General features: G+C 43.9%; 1 protein-coding gene across 2 annotated transcripts in view; it reads left to right on the top strand.

The window, feature by feature from the left end:
* Positions 1-27,500, top strand: part of LOC139542996 (rho GTPase-activating protein 39-like) — a 151,969-nt gene that overhangs the window by 43,928 nt on the left and 80,541 nt on the right. For both annotated transcript variants that reach the window (XM_071349051.1, XM_071349052.1), the window contains exon 2: positions 23,176-23,616. In XM_071349051.1, the coding sequence (XP_071205152.1) occupies positions 23,176-23,616 (441 nt within the window). The remainder of the gene's footprint in view (positions 1-23,175; positions 23,617-27,500) is intronic.

Raw genomic sequence — 27,500 nt, 5'->3', positions numbered from 1 at the left:
TGTAGCGGTATGTACTATGTGTTTAGCGGTATGTACTCTGTGTTTAGCGGTATGTACTCTGTATTTAGCGGTATGTACTCTGTATTTAGCTGTATGTACTCTGTGTTTAGCGGTATGTACTCTGTATTTAGCGGTATGTACTCTGTGTTTAGCCGTATATACTCTGTGTTTAGCCGTATGTACTCTGTGTTTAGCCGTATGTACTCTGTATTTAGCGGTATGTACTCTGTATTTAGCTGTATGTACTCTGTGTTTAGCGGTATGTACTCTGTATTTAGCGGTATGTACTCTGTGTTTAGCCGTATGTACTCTGTGTTTAGCGGTATGTACTCCGTGTTTAGCGGTATGTACTCCGTGTTTAGCGGTATGTACTCTGTGTTTAGCGGTATGTACTCTGTGTTTAGCAGTATGTACTCTGTGTTTTGCTGAGTTGCTAAAAATGTGAGTTCACTAGAAGATTAACTGTTTGGTGGGCCGCTGCACAAGGCTTTTTGGCAGAGTAGTGTTCATATCAGAACTTGTCATTGTGGTGAGAGTGATAACAACAGATGTATTTCACCAGGCTGTAGCATTCTTCCCTCTTTACCTTAGTCTAGTAGCACTCAGGCCAAGGATTTATTTTCCCCTTACATTTGTTTTACAAGAAACAGGTTGCTACTCGTCAATCACTGCGCCTTTGCCACACACAAACACACACACACACACACACACACGTTAACACACTCCCATACACAGACTCAGTAGTCTACACAAATAGCTCACGGTGTTTGACAAACACATGCCTTTTGAGAAGTTAATTGACTGTGTTTGTGAGAGAGAGAGGGGAGAGCAATAGAGACTGGTAGAGAAATCCCTAACAGAGATTTCTACCCTGTTGCCTAGTCACTTTACCTCTACCTATACAGATGTTTATTTGATTTATTTCACCTTTATTTTACTAGGCAAATCAGTTAAAAACGAATTCTTATTTACAACGACGGTCTGCTCTGGCCAAACCCCAACAGCGCTGGACCAATTGTGCGCCGCCCTATGGGACAGCCTGGATTCAAACCAGGTACTATAGTGTCGCCTCTTGCACTGAGATGCAGTGCCTTAGACCACTGCACCACTCGGTAGCCCAAATGTAGGATCTTAATTTGAGCCAGTTTGCTACAGCAGGAAAATGTTACTGCAACAACAGGACATGTAAATTATTATGTGGATGTAATTAATGAACATTTTTGTTGGGGTTGATACATTTTTAGTTATGGCAAATCAAGTTTGGCATTTCAAAGTTGAAATTACAAACAATAGAATACTTTTAAAACCTCAAATACACTACAATTTTGCATTTCCAGCTGTGCAGCCCCCTTACACTCAATAAGTGGTTGTTCAGCCTTTAGCAGCAATGACTCCAACCAAACGCTTCCTGTAGTTGTTGATCAGTCTCTCACATCGCTGTGAAAACAAAGTTTGCCAAAAAAAACACCTTGGAAGCACCTGGATGATCATCAAGACTTCTGGAAGAATGTTCCATGGACAGATTATTAAATAGTATAACTTTTGGGAGGACATGGGTCCCATTATGTCTGGTGAAAACCAACCACTGCATTCCACAGTAAGATCCTCATACCAACGGTCATGCAGCAAGACAATGATCCTAAACACACATGAAAATGGCTAAAAAGCAACAAATGTGACGTTTTGGAATGACCTAGGTCAAAGTCCAGACCTACTCCCAATTGAGATGTTGTGGCAGGACTTGAAACGAGCAGTTCATGCTTGAAAACCCACAAATGTCACTGAGTTACAGCAGTTCTGCATGGAAGAATGGGCCAAAATTCCTCCACAGCGACGTGAGAGACTGATCAACAACTACAGGAAGCGTTTTGTTGCAGTCATTTGCAGCTAAAGGTGGCAAAACCAGTTCTTGTGTAACGAGGCAATTATTTCTCACACGGGAACATTGGGTGTTGCATAACTTTGTTTATGAAATAAGTATGTAATTGTTGTGTTATTCGTTCACTCTGGTTCCCTTTATCTAATATTAGGTTTTGGTTGAAGATCTGATAACATTCAGTATTAAAAAAAAAATACAAAAGTAGCGAAAATTAAAAAGGAGACAAATCCTTTTCCACGGTTCTGTATGTACTGTATCTACCTCAATGACCTCGTACCCCTGCACATGTACTCAGCACTTGTACCCCGTGTATATAGCCAAGTTATCATTACTCATTTTGTATTTATTCCTCTTGTTATTTTTTATATTATGTGACAAATACAATTTTATTTTATTTGAGAGGCTGATTGTATTTGTGTCTGTGTCTGTGAGAGAGAGAGAGAGAGAGACAAACAGAGAGAGAGAGAGTAGGGGGAGAGAGAAAAAGAGATAGAGAGAGAGCAGGGGGAGAGAGAGAAAGAGAGATAGAGAGAGAGCAGGGGGAGAGAGAGAAAGAGAGAGAGAGAGAGCAGGGGGAGAGAGAGAAAGAGAGAGCAGGAGGAGAGAGAGAAACAGAGAGAGAGAGCAGGGAGAGAGAGAAAGAGGGATAGAGAGAGAGCAGGGGGAGAGAGAGAAAGAGAGATAGAGAGAGAGCAGGGGGAGAGAGAGAAAGAGAGAGCAGGAGGAGAGAGAGAAACAGAGAGAGAGAGCAGGGAGAGAGAGAGAGAGAGAGAGAGCAGGGGGAGAGAGAGAGAGAGGTAGGGAGAGAGAGAGAAAGAGAGATAGAGAGAGAGCAGGGAGAGAGAGAGAAAGCGAGATAGAGAGAGAGCAGGGGGAGAGGTGGAGAGAGACAACAGATAGAGAGAGAGCAGGGGGAGAGAGAGAGAGATAGAGAGTACAATAGAGACAGGTAGAGTAAATCTCTAACAGAGACATACAGTCAGAGCTGTAAACAGTTCCACAGACAGACACATACAGTAGTCAGCCAGTCTGAGAGAGCAGGATGGTCCTGTGCTTGTTACCTCAGAGTGTCTCACAGAGCTTTGAGTCAGAGTGTTGAGAGATTTAGTGCTCTTTAGCAGTGGTTTGGCTCTCAGAGAGCCTTTGTACTGAAACATGGGAATGCTCCAAGTAAAGGTGAAGCTATCTCAACCTTACTCATGACTATGCAATGCTAAAGCATACATGGGCCAGTGAGACTCACTCTCCCCAGCTTGGCAGGCCGAAGTGGTTTAAACATTGGACAGACCCTGTACATACCCATATGCATGCTCTCACATAGACCAAAGATCTCTATCCGTGTTGGCAATTCCTCTCGGACGGCAGTAAGGTAAAACCTCTGAGTTTTTTAGATGTGTGTGTCAATGCTGCGGGAGAGAGAGGAAGAGAGAGAGAGAGAGAGAGAGAGAGGAAGAAAGGGAGAGAGAGGAAGAGAGAGAGGAAGAGAGAGAGAGGAAGAGAGAGAGAGGAAGAGAGAGAGAGAGAGAGAGAGAGAGAGAGAGAGAGAAAGAAAGGGAGAGAGAGGAAGAGAGAGAGGAAGAGAGAGAGAGAGAGAGAGAGAGAGAGAGAGAGAGAGAGAGAGAGAGAGAGAGAGAGAGAGAGAGAGAGAGAGAGAGAGAGAGAGAGAGAGGAAGAGAGAGAGGAAGAGAGAGAGGAAGAGAGAGAGAGAGAGAGAGAGAGAGAGAGAGAGAGAGAGGGAGAAAGGGAGAGAGAGAGAGAGAGAGAGAGAGAGAGAGAGAGAGAGAGAGAGAGAGAGAGAGAGAGAGGAAGAGAGACATGAAGTGTGATGTATATGATAAAAAAGTGAATGTTGTTAATATAGTAATGATTATATACTGTGGCAGAGCCAGGGGGAAATCCCCTTTCAGACAGACAGTGGACAATGTGCTCATGTACTCATCAGGATGTGTGTGTCTGAGCAGGGACACAGGTAGAGAGTTACAGTAGAAGGATATTAGTGTTACTCCTGTTTGATCACTTCTCTCCTCAGTATCTCTCTACCTCCTTAATAACAGGAAGTTGGTACAGAGCTTCCTGTCCTGTCCTGTTCTGGCCTATATGAACAGCAACAGTCCTTTTGCCTGCTGTGATGGCTGGGACACGGGTGGGAGGGGGTACTGATATCTGTCCTGAGCTGTGTGTGTGTGTGTGTATGTGTGTGTGTGTGTGTGTGTGTGTGTGTGTGTGTGTGTGTGTGTGTGTGTGTGTGTGTGTGTGTGTGTGTGTGTGTGTGTGTGTGTGTGTGTGTGTGTGTGTGTGTGTGTGTGTGTGTGTGAGTAATCAGACAGACATATTGCTTTTCAGCAGGCTAAGCAGAACAGGCAAAGCCAATCGGGTTAATTACTTGCAGAGCTGCAGCCCATGTTGGCTGAGCTGGACCAGGTGTGTGCGTGTGTGTGTGTTTGTGTTTATGCTGCCACAGTGAGCCATGTGTGAGTCCAGGCTTCCATGTTTATTTACTCTGTAAAGGGAGAACAGGTGAGCCCTGTTGTTGTGGCCCCACACCCCCTCCCCTCACCCCTGTACCCTCACCCAAGACCCCACAGCCCCGTCCCCTCACCCCCTCCCCTCACCCCCGTCCCAGTCTTGAAAGTCTCAGCGATAGCTGATCATGATTGTGAGAATCAACAGCAGTGTAGTCCTTACACACAGGAACAAGGAGACAGAGAGAGACAGAGAGAGTTGAGAGTTGAGAGAGTTGAGAAAGATAGCGAGTTGAGAGAGAGAGAGAGAGAGATAGAGAGAGTCGAGAGAGATAGAGAGAGTCGAGAGAGATAGAGAGAGATAGAGAGAGAGTTGAGAGATAGAGAGAGAGTCGAGAGAGATAGAGAGTGAGAGAGATAGAGAGTCGAGAGATAAAGAGAGAGACAGAGAGTTGAGAAAGATAGAGAGTTGAGAGAGTTGAAAGAGAGAGAGTTGAGAGAGATAGACATGCCAATAAAGCCCTTTGAATTTAATTGAGTTGAGAGAGAGTTGAAGGATATAGAGAGTTGAGAGAGTTGAGAGCGAGAGTTGAGAGATTGAGAGAGAGAGAGAGAGCGAGAGAGAGAGAGAGACCATGACAGCAGGACATATGCCCAGGCTGTGAGCAGGGCAACAGGCCCAACCCCCACTAATACACGCACCCAAGCCCCATCCTGCAACCTAAGAAATATGTATCAGATGCTCAACATGCTCTGCTCACACCTACTGTAATGTTCTGAGCCTAAACCACACGAAAACAACACTAGATACTATGGAGCACAAAGCTTTTACTATCTCATCCTGGAATATACCAGGTTTGAGCTCATTTGCCTTTGGCCTAAAGAGCAGGAACCCGGACTTCATCAAAGAAATCAGAAATACAGACATTGTCATCCAACAAGGAACATGGTATAGAGGAGACAGACCCACTGGCTGCTCTCTAGGTTACAGAGAGCTGGTAATCCCAACCACCAAACTACCAGGTGTGAAACATGGAAGGGACTCAGGGGGTGTGCTAATTTCGTATAGAGCAGACCTAACCCACTCTATTAAATTAGTCAAAACAGGAAGTCTTTTCATCTGGCTAGAAATTAATAAGGAAATTATTTCAACAGAGAAAAATATCCTCATGTGAGTTACCTATTTCCCCCCAATAGAATCCCTATACTTTAATGAAGATAGCTTCTCCATCCTAGAGGGGAAGATCAGCCATTTTCAGGCCAAGGAACATGTATTACTCTGTGGCTACCTACATATTAGTCTACGTTGTAGAATAATAGTGAAGACATCAAAACTATGAAATAACACATATGGAATCATCTAGTAACCAAAAAAGTGTTAAACAAATCTAAATATATTTTATATTTGAGATTCTTCAAATAGCCATCCTTTGCCTTTGCATGTCCCAGTTTAGGTCACCTAGTAGCACGAGCTCAGAAGATAGATGGGGGGCAATCAATTCACATATGGTATCTAGGGCACAGCTGGGAGCAGAGGGTGGTCTATAGCAAGCGGCAACAGTGGGAGACTTGTTTCTGGAAAGGTGAATTTTTAGAAGTAGAAGCTCGAATTGTTTGGGTACAGACCTGGATAGTATGACAGAACTCTGCAGGCTATCTCTGCAGTAGATTGCAACACCGCACCATTTGGCAGTTCTATCTTGGCAGAAAATGTTATAGTTGACGATGGAGATTTCAGGGGTTTTGGTGGTTTTCCTGAGCCAGGATTCAGACACGGTTAAGACATCTGGGTTGGCAGATTGTGCTAAAGCAGTGAGTAAAACAAACTTAGGGAGTAGGCTTCTAATGTTAACATGCATGAAACCAAGGCTTTTATGGTTACAGAAGTCAACAAATGAGAGCACCTGGGGAGTGGGAGTGGGGACCTGGATTAACCTCTACATCACCAGAGGAACAGAGGAGAAGTAGGATAAGGGTACGGCTAAATGCTATACGAACTGGCACGTTCGGAACAGAGAGTAAAAGGAGCAGGTTTCTGGGCTCGATAGCATAGATTCAAGGTATAGTGTACAGACAAAGGTAAGGTAGGATGTAAGGTAGGATGTGAGTACATTGGAGGTTAACCTAGGCATTGAGTAATGATATGTAGGAGGCGGAACAACATGGTTGGTTAAGGCATATTGAGCAGGGCTAGAGGCTCTACAGTGAAATAAGACAGTAATCACTAACCAGGACAGTAATGGACGAGGCATATTGGTATTAGAGAGAGGCATGCGTAGCCAAGTGAACATATGGGTCCAGTGAGTGGTTGGGCTGACTGGGGACACGGCGATTTCTAAGGTCTTCGAAAGCCAAGTTAACAAACAGATTACCGACCATTTCGAATCCCACCGTACCTTCTCCGCTATGCAATCTGGTTTCAGAGCTGGTCACGGGTGCACCTCAACCACGCTCAAGGTCCTAAACGACATCATAACCGCCATCGATAAGAGACAATACTGTGCAGCTGTATTCATCAACCTGGTCAAGGCTTTCGACTCTGTCAATCACCACATTCTTATTGGCAGACTCGACAGCCTCGCCTTGTTTACCAACTACTTTTCTGATAGAGATCAGTGTGTCAAATCGGAGGGCCTGTTGTCCGGACCTCTGGCAGTCTCTATGGGGGTGCCACAGGGTTCAATCCCCGGGCCGACTCTCTTCTCTGTATACATCAATGATGTTGCTCTTGCTGCTGGTGATTCTCTGATCCACCTCTACGCAAACGACACCATTCTGTATACTTCTGGCCCCTCTTCGGACACTGTGTTAACCTTTCTAGGACACACGTTCCGCTAGCAGAACCCCTCGACAACATTCCGCTGAAAAGGCAGTGCGGGAAATTCAAAAATATTTTGGGGAAATATGTAACTTTCACACATTAACAAGTCCAATACAGCAAATGAAAGATACACATCTTGTTAATCTACCCATCGTGTCCGATTAAAAAAAAAAAATACAGCAAAAACACAACATATGATTATGTTAGATCACCGCCAAGTCCAAAAAACACACAGCCATTTTCCCAGCCAAAGATAGGAGTCACAAAAAGCAGAAATAGAGATAAAATTAATCACTAACCTTTGATGATCTTCATCAGATGACACTCATAGGACATCATGTTACACAATAAATGTATGTTTTGTTCGATAATGTGCATATTTATATCCAAAAATCTCAGGTTACATTGGCGCCATGTTCAGAAATGCCTCCAAAATATCCTGAGAAATTGCAGAGAGCCACGTCAAATAACAGAAATACTCATCATAAACGTTGATGAAAGATACATGTTTTACATAGAATTAAAGATACACTTGTTCTTAACTTCTCACGAGTCACCATCCCGGATCCGGGAGCACCCCCCACAGTAAAAAAGCTGACTAGCATAGCCTAGCATAGCGTCACAATACTAGCATCTAAATATCATTAAATCACAAGTCCAAGACACCAGATGAAAGATACAGATCTTGTGAATCCAGCCATCATTTCTGATTTTTTAAATGTTTTACAGGGAAGACACAATATGTAAATCTATTAGCTAACCATGTTAGCAAAAGACACCACTTTTTTTACTCCACCAGTTTTACTCCATCAGTAGCTATCACTAATTCGACTAAATAAAGATATATATAGCCACTAACCAATAAACAACTTCATAAGATGACAGTCTGATAACATATTTATGGTATAGCATATGTTTTTTTAGAAAAATGTGCATTTTTCAGGTATAAATCACAGTTCTACATTGCAGCTGCAATCTGAAATAGTGCCGAAGCTGCCAGAATAATTACAGAGACCAACGTCAAATAACTAATTACTCATCATAAAACATTTCTGAAAAATACACAGCGTACAGCAAATGAAAGCCCAACATCTTGTGAATCCAGCCAATATGTCAGATTTTTTAAGTGTTTTACAGCGAAAACACAATATAGCATTATATGAGCTTACCACAATAGCCAGAATCACAACCGCATTTACCAGCAGTAAATGTTAGCGATCGTAACAACCCAGCAAAAGATATATAATTTTACTAACCTTGATATACTTCATCAGATGACAGTCCTGTAACATCATATTACACAATGCATATAGCTTTTGTTCGAAAATGTGCATATTTAGCAGCACAAATCGTGGTTATGCAATGTAATCAGTAAAAACATGGCATGCATTCTGGCCGGCGCCATCTTGGAAAGGCACCTAATCTAATCAATAAATAATCGAAAACTTGACTAAAAAATACAGGTTGGACAGCAATTGAAAGATGCATTAGTTATTGTCTCCCGGGTGGCACAGTGGTCTAGGGCACCAGAGTCTCTGGGTTCGCGCCCAGGCTCTGTCGCAGCCGGCAGCAACCGGGAGATCCGTGGGGCGACGCACAATTGGCATAGCGTCGTCTGGGTTCGGGAGGGTTTGGCCGGTAGGGATATCCTTGTAAAAAGAAAAAAAATGTAGTAAAATGTATGCACTCTACTGTAAGTCGCTCTGGATAAGAGCGTCTGCTAAATGTCTAAAATGTAAATGTAAAATGTAAATTAATGCAACCGCTGTGTTAGATTTTTAAAATTAACGTTACTAGACATACAGTGTGCGTTACAGCCAGACCAGTGCCGCAATAATGGCCGAAAAATACTTTTACATTTTTCCACAGAACAACGAATTAACATCATAAATAGTTCTTACTATTAGTTGAGCTTCCATCAGAATCTTGGGCAAGGTGTCCTTTGTCCAAAAGAATCGTTGCTTTGTTGTAAAACGTCCTCTTCAACTTCGGAATTAGCAGCTAACAATAGCTACGTGGCACACACATGTCCAAATCCTCAAAACGCAATACTACGAAAATTCCGAAAATAGCAATATACTCGCATAAACTGATATAAATCGGTTTAAAATAACTTCGTTATGATGTTTCTAACACCTATTTCGAATTAAATCACAGACGGATATATCTTAGGCCGATAACGAGAGCTTTTGAGCATGCCATCCTGATGTCCTCTCTTGCGTCTTGACGAGCGTCGAAAAGAACGGACCTTCCACTCCATGGCCTTTTATAAAGTCTGAGAATTACGTAGAGACTCCATTCCACTTCTCATTGGTTACTGACATCCAGGGGAAGGCGGGTGCAGTTCATTTTGACCCATAGGACACATACAGAGCTTTAAACTGATCCGAGATCAGAGCCTAGTTTTCAGACCTTCGCAGTTCCTGTCATGATTTTCGCTGCAGAAAGACTTCTGGTTCACCCACAGACATAATTCAAACGGTTTTAGAAACTAGAGATTGTTTTCTATCCAATAGTAATAATAATATGCATATTGTAGAGCAAGAATTGAGTACGAGGCAGTTTAATTTGGGAACGCAAAATGTCGAAGTTGAAACAGCACCCCCTGTAGTGTCAAAAGGTTAATGCAACCGCTGTGTCAGATTTCAAAAAGACTTTACGGAAAAAGCAAACCATGCAATAATCTGAGACGGCGCTCAGATAGAAACAACATTTCTCTGCCATGTTGGAGTCAACAGAAATACGAAATTACATTATAAATATTCCCTTACCTTTGATGATCTTCATCAGAATGCACTCCCAGGAATCCTAGTTCCACAATAATTGTTGTTTTGTTCGATAATGTCCATTATCTATGTCCAAGTAGCTACTTTTGTTAGCACGTTTAGTACACATATCCAAACGCTCGTGCAGGTCCAGGCGAACTTCGGACGAAAACTTCAAAAAGTTATATTACAGGTCAAATAAACTTGTCAAACTAAGTATAGAATCAATCTTCAGGATGTTGTTATCATAAATATTCAATAACGTTCCAACCGGAGAATTCCTTTGTGTCTATAGAAGTAATGGAACGCAAGTCGATATCATGTGGAATGCGCGTGACCAGGACCTGGCTCTCTGCCAGACCATTGACTCAAACAGCTCCCATCCGGCTCAACATCACAGTAGACGCTTCATTCAACGTTCTACAGACTGTTGACATCTAGTGGAAGCCGTAGGAAGTGCAAACAGATCCATATCCCACTGGGATTTCAATAGGCGATGAGTTGAAAATCGACCAGCCTCAGAATTCCCACTTCCTGTTTGGATTTTTTCTCGGGTTTTTGCCTGCCATATGAGTTATGTTATACTCACAGACATCATTCAAACAGTTTTAGAAACTTCAGAGTGTTAAAAAATAAAAAAAATATTTTCTATAATAATATGCATATATTAGCATCTGGGACAGAGTAGGAGGCAGTTCACTCTCGGCACACTATTCATCCAAAGTGAAAATGCTGCCCCCTATCCCTAAACAGTTAACCAACCTCCAGACGAGCTTCAATGCCATACAACTCTCCTTCCGTGGCCTTAAACGCAAGTAAAACTAAATGCATGCTATTCAACCGATCACTGCTCGCCCGTCCAGCATCACTACTCTGGACGGCTCTGACTTAGAATACGTGGACAACTACAAATACCTAGGTGTCTGGTTAGACTGTAAACTCTCCTTCCAGACTCACATTAAGCATCTCCAATCCAAAATTATATCTAGAATCGGCTTCCTATATCGCAACAAAGCATCCTTCACTCATGCTGCCAAACATACCCTCGTAAAACGGACCATCCTACCGATCCGACTTCGGTGATGTCATCTATAAAATAGCCTCCAACACTCTACTCTTCAAACTGGATGCAGTCTATCACAGTGCCATCCGTTTTGTCACCAAAGCCCCATACACTACCCACCATTGCGACCTGTACGCTCTCGTTGGTTGGCCCTCACTTCATACTCGTCGCCAAACCCACTGGCTCCAGGTCATCTATAAGTCTCTGCTAGGTAAAGCCCCGCCTTATCTCAGCTCACTGGTCACCATAGCAGCACCCACTCGTAGCACGCACTCCAGCAGGTATATCTCTCTGGTCACCCCCAAAGCCAATTCCTCCTTTGGCCGCCTCTCCTTCCAGTTCTCTGCTGCCAATGACTGGAACGAACTGCAAAAATCTTCTGAAGCTGGAAACACTTATCTCCCTCACTAGCTTTAAGCACCAGCTGTCAGAGCAGCTCACAGATTACTGCACCTGTACATAGCCCATCTATAATTTAGCCCAAACAACTACCTCTTCCCCCTACTGTATTTATTTATTTATTTTGCTCTTTTGCACCCCATTATTTCTATTTCTACTTTGCACATTCTTCCACTGCAAATCTACCATTCCAGTGTTTTACTTGCTATATTGTATTTTCCTCGCCACCATGGCCTTTTTTTGCCTTTACCTCCCTTATCTCACCTCATTTGCTCACATTGTATATAGACTTATTTTTCTACTGTATTATTGACTGTATGTTTTGTTTATTCCATGTGTAACTCTGTGTTGTTGTATGTGTCGAATTGCTATGCTTTATCTTGGCCAGGTCACAGTTGCAAATGAGAACTTGTTCTCAACTAGCCTACCTGGTTAAAAAAAGGTGAAATAAAAATAAATAAATAAAATAAAATTCATGAAGAATGCAAAAACCTAAGAAAGAAATTGAGAAACCTGTCCAACCAAAAACATAGAGACCCAGAAAACCTGAGCCTAAGAATTCACTATGGTGAAACACTAAAACAACACAGAAATACACTACGGAAAAAGAAGGTACAGCACATCAGAAATCAGCTCAATATAATGGAAGAATCCATATAATCTAACCAATTCTGGAGAAATTGGAACAAACAAAACACACCACAACACGAAGAGTTATCTATCCAAAAGGGAGATGTATGGATGAACCACTTCTACAATCTTTTTGGCTCTATAACAAAGAACAAACAGCAAAAACATATACATGATCAATTATAAATATTAGAATCAACTAGTAAAGACCACCAGAACCCACTGGATTCTCCAAGTACACTGAATGAAGTACAGGACAAAATACAAACCCTCTAACCCAAAAAGGCCTGTGGTGTTGATGGCATCCTAAATGAAATTATAAAATATGCAGACCACAAATTCCTATTGGCTTAAACTCTTTAACATCATCCTCAGCTCTGGCACCTTCCCCAATATTTGGAACCAAGGACTGATTACCACAATCAACAGAAGTGGAGACAAACATTTCTTTCCACAGGGCCGTGGAGTGAGACAGGGATGCAGCTGGAGCCCCACCCTCTTCAACATACAGTGGGGAGAACAAGTATTTGATACACTGCCGATTTTGCAGGTTTTCCTACTTACAAAGCATGTAGAGGTCTGTCATTTTTATCATAGGTACACTTCAACTGTGAGAGACGGAATCTAAAACAAAAATCCAGAAAATCACATTGTATGATTTTTAAGTAATTAATTTGCATTTTATTGCATGACATAAGTATTTGATCACCTACCAACCAGTAAGAATTCCGGCTCTCACAGACCTGTTAGTTTTTCTTTAAGAAGCCCTCCTGTTCTCCACTCATTACCTGTATTAACTGCACCTGTTTGAACTCGTTACCTGTATAAAAGACACCTGTCCACACACTCAATCAAACAGACTCCAACCTCTCCACAATGGCCAAGACCAGAGAGCTGTGTAAGGACATCAGGGATAAATTGTAGACCTGTACAAGGCTGGGATGGGCTACAGGACAATAGGCAAGCAGCTTGGTGAGAAGGCAACAACTGTTGGCACAATTATTAGAAAATGGAAGAAGTTCAAGATGACGGTCAATCACCCTCGGTCTGGGGCTCCATGCAAGATCTCACCTCGTGGGGCATCAATGATCATGAGGAATGTGAGGGATCAGCCCAGAACTACACGGCAGGACCTGGTCAATGACCTGAAGAGAGCTGGGACCACAGTCTCAAAGAAAACCATTAGTAACACACTACGCCGTCATGGATTAAAATCCTGCAGCGCACGCAAGGTCCCCCTGCTCAAGCCAGCGCATGTCCAGGCCCGTCTGAAGTTTGCCAATGACCATCTGGATGATCCAGAGGAGGAATGGGAGAAGGTCATGTGGTCTGATGAGACAAAAATAGAGCTTTTTGCTCTAAACTCCACTCGCCGTGTTTGGGGGAATAGAAGGATGAGTACAACCCCAAGAACACCATCCCAACCGTGAAGCATGGAGGTGGAAACATCATTCTTTGGGGATGCTTTTCTGCAAAGGGGACAGGACAACTGCACCGTATTGAGGGGAGGATGGATGGGGCCATGTATCGCGAGATCTTGACCAACAACCTCCTTCCCTCAGTAAGAGCATTGAAGATGGGTCGTGGCTGGGTCTTCCAGCATGACAACGACCCGAAACACACAGCCAGGGCAACTAAGGAGTGGCTCCGTAAGAAGCATCTCAAGGTCCTGGAGTGGCCTAGCCAGTCTCCAGACCTGAACCCAATAGAAAATCTTTGGAGGGAGCCGAAAGTCCGTATTGCCCAGCGACAGCCCCGAAACCTGAAGGATCTGGAGAAGGTCTGTATGGAGGAGTGGGCCAAAATCCCTGCTGCAGTGTGTGCAAACCTGGTCAAGAACTACAGGAAACATATGATCTCTGTAATTGCAAACTAAGGTTTCTGTACCAAATATTCAGTTCTGCTTTTCTGATGTATCAAATACTTATGTCATGCAATAAAATGCAAATTAATTACTTAAAAATCATACAATGTGATTTTCTGGATTTTTGTTTTAGATTCCTTCTCTCACAGTTGAAGTGTACCTATGATAAAAATTACAGACCTCTACATGCTTTGTAAGTAGGAAAACCTGCAAAATTGTCAGTGTATCAAATACTTGTTCTCCCCACTGTACATGTATATATTAACAAATTGGCGTGGGCCCTAGAACAGTCTGCAGCACCCGGCCTCACCCTACTAGAATGTGAAGTTAAATGTCAACTGTTTGCTGATGATCTGGTGCTTCTTTCACCAACCAAGGAGGGCCTACAGCAGCACCTAGATATTTTGCCCTTTGAATTGAATTGAGAGAGAGAGAGAGCGAGAGAGAGTTGAGATTGACATTTACTTTCTTTGGAAATGTAAACATATGTTTCCCATGCCAATAAAGCCCTTTGAATTTAATTGAACTTAATTGAGGGGGGGGGGGGGGGGGGGGTTCAGGTGAGCAGAGCTATTTTCCAGAGCCTAAAGAAGCCTCAGTAGTCAGGATAGCACTAAAGCCATATTGAAGTGGCCAAGCCTCAGATCTAGTATTTCATCCTGTGGCACACAAAAGAGAACCCAGCTATGGGGGCCCAGAGTTGGGGCGTGGTGGTGGTGATGGCATGGTGTCCCTGCCAGCTTGGCTAATAATGTGTCTCGTTAGCCATTTTGTGAAGCTCCAGTGGATGTTGGGTGCGAGCCCAGGATGGTATAGGCAGCCTGGCATGGGCAGCCTGGCATGGGCAGCCTGGCATGGGCAGAACGCTAATTTTCACCCTTTGTGGGCAGCCTGGAGTCACAAGCCAAGAGCTCCGGAGGGAGACCCTGTGTTTAGAAACGTGCTCAGTTTCAGTTCTCCAATTCCATTTAAAGGGCTTTATTCGCATGGGAAACATATGTTAACATTGCCAAAGCAAGTGAAATAGAAAAAAACAAAAGTGAAATAAACAGAAAATAAATAATAAACAAATAGAGACATTTCAAATGTCATATTATGTCTATATAAAGTGTTGTAACGATGTGCAAATAGTTAAAGTACAAAATGGAACATAAATAAACATAAATATGGGTTGTATTTACAATGTATTCACTGTGATGGGTTGTATTCACTGTGATGGGTTGTATTCACTGTGATGGGTTGTATTCACTGTGATGGGTTGTATTCACTGTGATGGCACACTGTGGTATTTCACCAAATAGATAATATGGGAGTTTGTCAAAATTTGATTTGTTATCGAATTCTTTATGGGACTGAGTATATATATGTCTCTAACAGCAATGTAACGTGGGATACTGTTTTTTCCGTTGGTTCTTTCTTTTGGGCCTTGCATGTAAGGCTCTGTAAGGCTGAGTAAGGCTCTGTAAGGATCGGTACATTTCTGTAAGGCTCAGTAAGAGTCTGTAAGGATCTGTAGGGCTCGGAAAGGCTCCATAAGGCTCTGTAAAGCTCTGGCTCTGTAGGGCTCTGTAAGGGTCTGTAAGGATCAGTAAGGCTCAGTAAGGATATGTAAGGCTCAGTGAGGATATGTAAGGCTCAGTAAGGATCTGTAAGGATCTATAAGGCTCAGTAAGGATCTGTAAGGCTCAGTAAGGGTCTGTAAGGATCTATAAGGCTCAGTAAGGATCTGTAAGGCTCAGTAAGGCTCAGTAAGGATCTGTAAGGATCTGTAAGGGTCAGTAAGGATCTATAAGGCCCAGTAAAGAACTGTAAGGATCTGTAAGGCTCAGTAAGGATCTGTAAGGCTCAGTAGAGATCTGTAAGGCTCAGTAAGGATCTGTAAGAATATGTAAGGATATGTAAGGATAAGTAAGGCTCAGTAAGGATATGTAAGGCTCAGTAAGGATATGTAAGGATCTGTAAGGCTCAGTAAGGATCTGTAAGAATATGTAAGGCGCAGATAGGATCTGTAAGGCTCAGTAAGGATATGTAAGGATCTGTAAGGCTCAGTATGGCTCTGTAAGGATCTGTAAGGCTCAGATAGGATCTGTAAAGCTCAGTAAGGATCTGTAAGGCTCAGTAAGGATCAGTAACGATCTGTAAGGCTCAGTAAGGATCTGTAAGTATCTGTAAGGCTCAGTAAGGATCTGTCAGGCTCAGTAAGGATTTGTAAGTATCTGTAAGGCTCAGTAAGGATCGGTAAGGCTCAGTAAGGATCTGTAAGGCTCAGTAAGGATTTGTAAGTATCTGTAAGGCTCAGTAAGGATCTGTAAGGCTCAGTAAGGATCTGTAAGGCACAGTAATGTTCTCTTGATAAGTGTGTGAATTAGACCATTAATTGTCCTGCCAAGCATTCAACATGTAACGAGTACTTCTGGGTGTCAGGGAAAATATATATATATATATATATATATATAGAGAGAGAGAGAGAGAGAGAGAGAGAGAGAGAGAGAGAGAGAGAGAGAGAGAGAGAGAGAGAGAGAGAGAGAGAGAGAGAGAGAGAGAGAGAGAGAGAGAGAGAGAGAGAGAGAGAGAGAGAGAGAGAGAGAGAGAGAGAGAGAGAGAGAGAGAGAGAGAGAGAGAGAGAGAGAGAGAGAGAGAGAGAGAGAGAGAGAGAGAGAGAGAGAGAGAGAGAGAGAGAGAGAGAGAGAGAGAGAGAGAGAGAGAGAGAGAGAGAGAGAGAGAGAGAGAGACTGTCCTCGTGATATTTATAAACCAAATCAAACTTCGGTTCGAGTTCTGGCTTCACAGCATGATGTTTCTCTTGAATTAGATTGCACACAAGTGGATTCAGCTCAGGGAGGAGAGTGTTGTTTACCCTGATTCCCATGCAGTGACTGCACAGCATTTACTTCCTCATCTGCAGAGCTATTGACAAACTCCTTGCAATAGGATTGTATGAGTAGCTGAATGTCTCTCTCATTGCCCCTGTCTCTTCCCTCCCTATCTAAACTAAGCCCAGCTCCTTGTGCAGGCATGCCTAGCGTATGGCCCTTTTCTATCCTGGTGGTATAATTACCATTTTTTGTATAAAGTTTTGTCATTGTTCTGAACCCATTGCCCCTTGTGCCGTTTTCCTAGTCTAACTTGTACAGAGATTGCGTACGCCCCGGTACCCAAACATGCATGTCTTGAGATGAGGTGAACAGGTCGAGTGTGTGAAGCTAGCTAACATAGTTTAAATATCAACAGTAGTGCCACATCAGCATAACTATTGATTAGCACTTGATAACACTTGATTTACATCATCATCAATATTCGGTCTGGTTGGCTGGCACGCGCAGCAGAGCGAGGCAAAAAGTCAGACAGGAGCAGCTGCATCAATGACCCTCGCCCTGACCCAACTCCATGCCTTCCTCAGTCGACAGCAGCAACACAGGTCGTCTAGACTCTCGATAACCACCATATGCTTAAATATCCACACGAGCCACGAGCCAGCCAGCCATACACTGAGTGTACAAAACATGAGGATCACATTCCTAATATTTTGTTGCACCCCTCTCAGAACAGCCTCAGTTCGTCGGTACATAGACTCTACAAGGTGTCGGAAGCGTTCCACAGCGATGCTGGCCCATATTGACTCCAATGCTTCCCACAGTTGTGTCAAGTTGGCTGGATGTCCTTTGGGTGCTGGACCATTCCTGATACACAAAGGAAACTGTTGAGCGTCAAAAACCCAGCAGCGTTGCAGTTCTTTACACACTCAAACCGATGCGCCTGGCATCTACTACCATCAATAAGGGATCATAGCTTTCACCTGGATTCACCTGGTCAGTCTATGTCATGGAAAGAGCAGGTGTTCCTAATGTTTTGTACACTCAGTGTACATCTTGAGTTAGAAGCTAATTAATATTTTATTATGAAGCAATTATTGAAGAGCAATGAAGATAAATCACAAATAGTAAAAAAATATATAAAAAAATGAGCTAGCTGACTAGCAGATTTACATCAATCATCACCATCAATGATCAGCTGATAGCCCACGATGTCAATCTTTTTCCCGTTTGAGCACCTTCCCCCTGAAAGGTCTCTGCACATCCCTGTCCTTGTACAAGCTGTGTCAACCCCAGGTCCAGTCTGGGCGTGTTTCTGAAGACTCACCTGTCAAAGAGACATACAGGAAAACCCTCTTTGTTCAAAGGTCAGGTTGATGTCACATGTTTGGGCACAACTAGAAAGTTAGAGATTATACCAAAACTGTCCCAAGTAACAAGCGGCAGGTGAATTTGCAAAAAAAGCCTGGGGAAAGAATAGCAGCATTGAAACATCTGGCAGTGTGTATGCTACAGTGTTGTTAAGATACAGTTAAACGTCTCCCTGCCACAGACACAGGAAGTTAAGTTCTGCAACGCCTCAATAACAATAACAGAAGACAACTGTGAGAGCATGAGTAGCATGTACTGCTACACTATCAATCATATTACGTCTCTTTATATCTCTAGTCAGTTTCCCCAGACAGACAGACAGACAGACAGACAGACAGACAGACAGACAGACAGACAGACAGACAGACAGACAGACAGACAGACAGACAGACAGACAGACAGACAGACAGACAAGCAGACAGACAGGCAGACAGACAGGCAGGCAGGCAGGCAGACAGACAGACAGACAGACAGACAGACAGACAGACAGACAGACAGACAGACAGACAGACAGGCAGGCAGGCAGGCAGACAGACAGACAGACAGACAGACAGACAGACAGACAGACAGACAGACAGACAGACAGACAGACAGACAGACAGACAGACAGACAGACAGACAGACAGACAGACAGACAGACACAGACAGACAGACAGACAGACATTTTCTGCTGTTTCTCAGTTCTCTGAGGTCAGGTATCATTGAGTTGGTTGGTCATGGTCCAGGTCGAAGGTCATGGCTAGAAGGGGTCCAGCTCTTGTCAGATTTCACTTTTCGTAGCAGGTTAGGAGAATTTACGCAGCAGATTAGGAGAATTAACGTAGCAGGTTAGGATAATTAACGTAGCAGGTTAAGAGAATTAATGTAGCAGTTTAGGAGAATTAACGTAGCAGGTTAGGAGAATTAACGTAGTAGGTTAGGAGAATTAACGCAGCAGGTTAGGAGAATTAAAGTAGCAGGTTAGGAGAATTAAAGTAGTAGGTTAGGAGAAATAACGTAGTAGGTTAGGATAATTAACGTAGCAGGTTAGGATAATTAACGTAGTAGGTTAGGAGAATTAACATAGCAGGTTAGGAGAATTAACGTAGCAGGTTAGGATAATTAAAGTAGTAGGTTATGAAAAATAACGTAGTAGGTTAGGAGAATTAACGTAGCAGGTTAGGATAATTAACGCAGCATGTTAGGATAATTAGGTTAAGGTTAAGAAAAGGGTTTGGGTTAGGGTTAGATAAAACAACATTCATTTGACAAAAGTTGGATCCCTTCTAGCCATGACCTAGTTGGAAGTGTTTCTCTCTCTCTTTCTCAGGCGCTGGGAGTCACAACAGACCAACATTGTTGGTTTGCTCTCCACTGTACGGGTTCTCCCTCTGTGTGTGTCTGTGTCATGTTGTGTAGTGTAAGCCCTGAGGCATTAGTATTTTCATGACCCTGGCTGGTGGGATTTGATGCAGTGACAGCCAGGACAGAGCTTTATAGCAGGGTCTAGTCAGCGTTATTGAGAGGGACAAAAGCAGGCCTGTGGCTGGGAGCCCTGGATTACTGGGGCTGGCTGTGGGGGGGGGGGATACCACTGGGGAGTTGGTGTGAGAGGACAGAGAGCAGCACACACAGAGTCAGTCAGCTACTATGCTAGCTGTGGGTGACATGCGGACAAGGACAGTCTTTCACAGACAGGGGAGCCAGAGGACTGAGAGGACAGAGAGCAGCGTTTCTCCTTCTCAGTCAGGTAGGGGTCTGGGCAGTGTGTGACAGTGCTATGTGTGGTACTAGGGTGGGGTTGATGTACAGTATTAGCGCTCTACCACTGAGGGGCTGAGCCACCAGCGGGACCACAGATTTACTTCTGAGGAGATTTCTGATTCAGGTTTGATCGCAGTAGGATTGTTTCTTCTTTAGTTATTTAACCTTTATTTAACTAGGCAAGTCAGTTAAGTTAAGAACAAATTCTTATTTACAATGACGGCTTACCCAAGCCAAACCCGGACGATGCTGGGCCAATTGTGCGCCACCCTGATTGTGCGCCGCCTTATGGGACTCCCAATCACGGCCAGTTGTGATACAGCCTGGAATCAAACCAGGGTTTGTAGTGATGCCTCTAGCACTGAGATGGAGTGCCTTAGACCGCTGCGTTACTCGGGAGCCCAAACCCATAAACAAACACACACGTGCACTTCCCCAAACATGCTCTATTCCTGTCCTGGTCAACTGGTCATGTGACATGGGGCCGGTGGCCTGTGGTCAACCTGGGTGTCTGACAGAAATAGAGGTGACTGCTGAGAGGCACCAGTGTCCCCTGGGAGGAGTGGAGGGAACGAGACTGTCCCAAAGCCCCAGAGAGAGGGAGACTCCCCTTTAGTCAATAGCGGAGATTGGAGAGTGGGTTGAGAGGAAGGAGAATGACTGACCACACACACACACACACACACACACACACACACACACACACACACACACACACACACACACACACACACACACACACACACACACATGAGCTGGAGGTGAGACTCTTGGATTTGGGACAGGTAGGTGTGAATTATGAGACGCGTCGGACAAGGTTTTGGACAGGTTGTTTAGGGACGAGAGGATTCTTCCTAGAAAGACACAAGTCAAGCCAGCACGGGAACAGGACATACAGTACCTCAGGACCGCAGTGCTTTCTTAGCGTTCTGTGGACCATCCAGAAGCAGGAATCCTCCGATAGTGTGTTGAAGTGTGTAAGTCAGTGGGACCTGATAGTCTGAACACTAAGATGGGAGTGTAGCTTTCATTTCAGAGACCATGTCATGTTGTTTGGGGAGGAGACTCAGGACAGAGGGAGAAAGTGCTGTTGTGCAAAAAATTGTTGGTCGATTTTATGTCTGTAAGAATAATTTGTAGAAAGTAACAGGGATTTATTACACCTTTTCACATAAAACAAAGTGTGTCTTTGTGAGTTTTTAACATTTCCAAGAGGTCTTAGCAGAGTGGTGGGTGATCATCCAGTTGTTCCCTTTGTGAGTCTTGTTTTCTTTACTGACAGGTTTTAACGTGTGTGTGTGTGGGTGGGTGTGTGTGTGTGTGTGTGTGTGTGTGTGTGTGTGTGTGTGTGTGTGTGTGTGTGTGTGTGTGTGTGTGTGTGTGTGTGTGTGTGTGTGTGTGTGTGTGTGTGTGTGTGTGTGTGTGGGTGGGTGGGTGGGTGGGTGGGTGGGTGGGTGGGTGGGTGGGTGGGTGGAACGCTCCTTAGTATGTAGTTGGTTGTGAACTGTTGAACCTGTGTAGGTACACTGCCTACTGTGATTAACAGTGTGTTTAGAGCTACCATGCCAACACGGTTGATTCTGCACGGTTAATTCTCTACGGTTGATTCTGCACGGTTAATTCTCTACGGTTGATTCTGCACGGTTGATTCTGCACGGTTAATTCTCTACGGTTGATTCTGCACGGTTGATTCTGCACGGTTGATTCTGCTCGGGGCCTTCAGGAGAATGGGTGACCTAGACAGCATCTATGTTTGTTTTATTTTGTGCTGCTGTACATGTGGGTATGAGTATGTAGCTATGATTGTATGCCTCTCTCTCTTTCTGTCTCTTTCTTTCTGTCTCTTTCTTTCTGTCTCTTTCTTTCTGTCTCTTTCTTTCTGTCTCTCTCTCTCTCTCTCTGTCTCTCTCTCTCTCTCTCTCTCTCTCTCTCTCTCTCTCTCTCTCTCTCTCTCTCTCTCTCTCTCTCTCTCTCTCTCTCTGCCTCTGTCTCTCTCTCTCTCTCTGTGTTTCTGCCTCTGTCTCTCTCTTAGTAATGTGTAAATAGTTGTAGTACAAATAGTAGAGGAAGATACATAAACAGATAAATATTGGCTGTATTTACAATGTTGTTTGTTCCCAACTGGTTGCCCTGTTCTCATGGCAACGAGTCACAAATCTGGCTGCTGTCTGAGGGAAATATGTGTCTCTAATATGGTCATACATTTGACAGTTGTTTAGGAAGTGCAGCTCAGTTTCCACCTCATTTTGTGGGCAGTGTGCACATAGCTGTAATGAGGTGCGTACTGGCGGCAGAGAAGTCAGGCGCAGGAGAGCGAAAACTGATTTACAACGGTGTTGTTTAATATCCATAATCCACAGTCAACAGAACAATACAATAAATGGGTCAAACAAAACCCGGTCAATACCAGCATACCGTGCATAAGCACTAGAAGAAACAATTACGGACAAGGACATGGGGGAGAACAGAGGGTTAAATACACAACATGTAATTGATGGGATTGGAACCAGGCGTGATACAAGACAAGACAAAACCAATGGAAAATGAAAAATGGATCAGCGATGGATAGAAGGTCGGTGACTTCGACCGCCGAACAAGGAGAGGGACCAACTTCGGCGAAAGCCGTGACAATAGCTTGTCTTCTCTTGAGAGCCAGGTCTGCCTACGGCAGCCTTTCTCAATAGCAAGGCTATGCTCACTGAATCTGTACATAGTCAAGGATTTTCTTAATTTGGGGTCAGTCACTGTGGTCAGGTATTCTGCCACTGTGTACTGTCTTTTTAGGGCCAGATAACATTCCAGTTTGTTCTGTTTTTTTGTAGATTTTTTCTAGTGTGTCTATTGGTTAGAGCCTGTAAGCATTTCACTGTAAGGTCTACTACACCTGTTGTATTCGGCGCACGTGACAAATAAACTTTGATTTGATTTGATTTGAAATAGTTATATTTTTGTTTTCTCATGATTTGGTTGGGTCTAATTGTGTTGCTGAAGCAGCTCGCTCTCTCTCGCCTGGCTCCTTTGTTTGGCCTCTCCTTGAGTAGATTAGAGCCTGGGTGCTGGGCCCAGAGAGAACCTCCTAGTGGGCAACAGCCCCAGCCCCCCCTGCCTCTGTCCACTGGCCCTCCTTCTACACTTACTTTAATCCCTCAGCCAACTGCAGATGTAATCTATGTTTAATCCTGGGTCACTTTTCCTTTCTCTTTAGTCCGTGCTCGCGTAACTGATCAAACTATTAGTCATCATCAGTGATTTTCCATTTAAAAAAAGAAGAAAAAAAGACCTATTTTCAGAATGTCAGTCATATAGAGTCTAGTCTTCCAGATCTTGACTACATTTCCCATGTCCCCCCTCTCTCCTCTCTCTAGCTGTGACTGGGTGGAGATCTTGGAGCCGCGCTCGCAGGAGCGCATGTACGTGAACCTGGCCTCGGGGGAGTGTGGCTGGGAGCCCCCAGCAGGCGCCGCCGTGCGCCAGTCCGATGGCAGCCAGTGGTGGGAGCTGTTTGACAGCCACAACAAACGCTTCTACTACTACAACAGTGCCAGTCAGCAGACGGTGTGGCACCGGCCCCACGCCTGCGACATCGTGCCCCTGGCCCAGCTACAGGCCATGAAGAGGAGCTCTGAGATGGGTCTGAGGGGCCCCATCAAGCCCCAGAGAGAGGGAGGAGGAGGGGAGGGCCGCCGCACAGCCCTACCTAACCAGGCCTACCCCATGCCCCCCGCCCAGGACCCTGACAGCAGCGGGAGGTCCACCCCCTCTAAGGGGCTCTGTGACAGCCTGGAGAGCAGGAACGACACCCCCAGGTAACCTTTCTGACAAAACATACACCATGAAGATATTATTTACTAGCCCGACTTAAACCTAATTACAGTATAAACTCTTGTGTAGTTGAGGGCTTCCTCCTATAAGCTACTCTGCTGTTGCTTCCAGGAAGGCTGACTCTGCAGCTGGATGGAACCCAGTGTCAGTAAACTGGGTCTGCAGGCGTATTCCCTCGTTCATCTACAGATGCATTACTGTGGGTTAACCCGAGCCTAATGGACCTGTCACTTCACATTCTGCCTGGCTAGACCCAGCGCCTGTCATGACAGCCTTATCTACTCTATATCACATACATGAGACGGCCCTCCTTACTCCTCCAGTTAAATACTGTGTGGGCGACTCTCCCATGTGTTGTGTCAGCGTCATTTAAACAGAGAGAGACAGAGAACATAGAAAGAGATGTATGGGGGAGGTGACGGGGATAATGTTGAACCAAAACAGAGAGAAGAAGTTTGAGATTAACCAAAACAGAGAGAAGAAGTTTGAGATAAACCAGGACAGAGAGAAGAAGTTTGAGATAAACCAGGACAGAGAGAAGGAGTTTGAGATAAACCAAAACAGAGAGAAGAAGTTTGAGATAAACCAGGACAGAGAGAAAAAGTTTGAGATAAACCAGGACAGAGAGAAGTTTGAGATTAACCAAGAGAGAGAGAAGAAGTTTGAGATAAACCAGGACAGAGAGAAGAAGTTTGAGATAAACCAGGACAGAGAGAAGAAGTTTGAGATTAACCAGGACAGAGAAGGACGGATGGTCAGGGAGATGGGTGATGTCCTCAGTGTTTTGGAGGTCTGTCGTTGTTGGACAGCAGATAGCCTAGCGGTTAAGAGCGTTTGGCCAACAACCGAAAGATCACTAGTTCAAAATTCCCTAGCTGACTAGGTGAAAAATCTGTCTATGTACCTTTGAGCAAGGAACTTAACCCTGATTGGTCCTTTAAGTCACTCTGTATAAGAGCATCTGTTAATCGGGTCTCCTGAGTGGCCCAGCGGTCTAAGGCACTGCATCTTAGTGCAAGAGGCGTCACTGCAGTCCCTGGTTTGAATCCAGGCTGCATCACATCTGGCCCGTGATTGGGAGTCCCATAGGGCGGCACACAATTGGCCCCACATCGTTCGGGTTTGGCCGGGGTAGGCTGTCATTGTAAATAAGAATTTGTTCTTAACTGACTTGCCTAGTTAAATAAAGGTTACATTTTTTTTTAAATGTCTAAAAGTAGGAGAGAACAATCAGGTGAATGCTAAAAGTAGGAGAGGCCTGCTATAATGAGATTGTCTGCAGATGATAACGGAATTGTTTAGTCACAGCATCCTTGGTTAAATGTGTCCTGTTCAGGCTCCAACCCCGGGCTGGGTAGAAGCCATCTTGATGATGGTGTTAGCCATGTAGCCGCTAACCTTATGGGCCAAGCCAGATCTGAGCCTGTCTGTCTGTCTGAGCGTGTGCCAAACTCTTAGCATAGGGGATAAAATGTAGCACAAGCTAACTTGGTGTAAACACTAACAGTTTTTAACTTTGAGCACAGGCAGCTGTTTGGTTATCTGACAACCAGGCAGCTGTTTGGCTATATGACAACCAGGCAGCTGTTTGGCTATATAACAACCAGGCAGCTGTTTGGCTATATGACAACCAGGCAGCTGTTTGGCTATATAACAACCAGGCAGCTGTTAGGCTATATAACAACCAGGCAGCTGTTTGGCTATATGACAACCAGGCAGCTGTTTGGCTATATGACAACCAGGCAGCTGTTTGGCTATATGACAACCAGGCAGCTGTTTGGCTATATAACAACCAGGCAGCTGTTTGGCTATATAACAACCAGGCAGCTGTTTGGCTATATGACAACCAGGCAGCTGTTTGGTTATCTGACAACCAGGCAGCTGTTTGGCTATATGACATCCAGGCAGCTGTTTGGCTATATAACAACCAGGCAGCTGTTTGGTTATCTGACAACCAGGCAGCTGTTTGGTTATCTGACAACCAGGCAGCTGTTTGGCTATATGACAACCAGGCAGCTGTTTGGCTATATGACAACCAGGCAGCTGTTTGGCTATATGACAACCAGGATAGCTTGGAGATAACTTAGTAATGAAGTGAGTGAAGAGCACTTACTACTAAAAAAACATTTAATACACTTTAACCTTTCTGAACCACCCATCCCGGATCCGGGATAATTGTCATCAGAAACGCTGACTAGCATAGCCTAGCCTAGCGCCACATGTATATAATATAATATAATTTCATGAAATCACAAGTGCAATATTGCAAAACACAGCTTAGCCTTTTGTTAATCCATCTGTCGTCTCAGATTTTGAAATGATGCTTTACAGCGAAAGCAATACAAGCGTTTGTGTAAGTTTATCGATCGCTTGACAAAACAATAAGTACACCTAGCATCAGGTAACTTGGTCACGAAAATCAGAAAAGCAATCAAATTAATAGTTTACCTTTGATGATCTTCGGATGTTTTCACTCACGAGACTCCCAGTTAGACAACAAATGTTCCTTTTGTTCCATAAATATATTTTTTATATCCAAATACCTCAGTTAGTTTGATGCGTTATGCCCAGGAATCCACCGGAAAGAGCGCTCTCGACAACGCCGACAAAAATCCCAAATTATATCCATAATGTCCACAGAAACATGTCAAACGTTTTTTATAATCCATCTTCAGGATGTTTTTCAAATATCTATTCGATAATATATCAACCGGGACAGTTGGCTTTTCACTAGGACAGGGAGGAACAATGGCCGCCTTTCTCTGTTACGCAGAACTCACTCTGAGAGCCCCCACCTATCCACTTACGCAATGTGCCCTTTCACGCTCATTCTTCAAAATAAAAGCCTGAAACTATGGCTAAAGGCTGTTGACACCTTAGGGAAGCCATAGAAAAAGAAGTCTGGTTGATATCCCTTTCAATGGGCAATAGGGATGCATAGGAACAGAGAGGTTTCAAAAACAGGGTCACTTCCTGATTGGATTTTCCCCAGGTTTTAGCCTGCAATATCAGTTCTGTTTAACTCACAGACAAAACATTTACAGTTTTGGAAACTTCTGAGTGTTTTCTATCCTAATCTGACACTTATATGCATATTCTAGTTTCGGGGCTGAGAAATAGGCAGTTTCAAATGGGTACGTTTTTTAGCCAAAAACGAAAATGTCGCCCCCTAGTCTTCAAGCAGTGACATTTGTAAGAACAGTATGATCACTTTGCTTGTTGTATAATTCCTTCTCACATCTACTCGTTCTCTTCCTCTCACCGTTTCCCTTCGCTTGTGGACTTCAATTGCACAAACACAACAGTTGTCTGTGACCAGGTGAAAGAACGTTTCCAAGCCAAACCTTCATTCCATAACCGCTACAGACAGCCTACATCGTTATATGGCACAGTCAACATAGCTACTAGAACTAACGCGTTGGTAAACCCACTACAATCATGCAGTACAGTGTACAGTCAGCAGTTTAGCAGTTACACCGCAGGCCCCAGGTGGCAATAAACTAATACAACCAAAAGCTTGACTTGGAAGAGTTCCAGCGTTAGTTAGCCATAGCCAGCTAGCTAACATAGCATCCCTCTCTGTTTGAGCCGGGTGTTTGAGGAGACTAAACTAGCTAGCTGCATTTGCTAGCTAAATAAGTGAAATTGAATGTTTAAAAAACGAAATATAGCTTGCTCTCGCTGTCTCTTTCTCTCTTGCTTCTCCTTCATCTTTGAAGAAATGAATTTGTTCAAAACTGTTCAACTATTGTCTTTCTCTTTGAGTCAACTACACACCACATGTTATGCACTGCAGTGCTAGCTAGCTAGCTGTAGCTAATGCTTTTGTTTTTAACTAGATTCATTTTCTGATTCCTTGATTAGGTGG

This window comes from Salvelinus alpinus, chromosome 17 (assembly GCF_045679555.1).
Source record: "Salvelinus alpinus chromosome 17, SLU_Salpinus.1, whole genome shotgun sequence".
NCBI lineage: Eukaryota > Metazoa > Chordata > Actinopteri > Salmoniformes > Salmonidae > Salvelinus > Salvelinus alpinus.
Note: the sequence above shows the minus strand (reverse complement) of the source record. Positions and strands in the feature narration are given on the sequence as shown.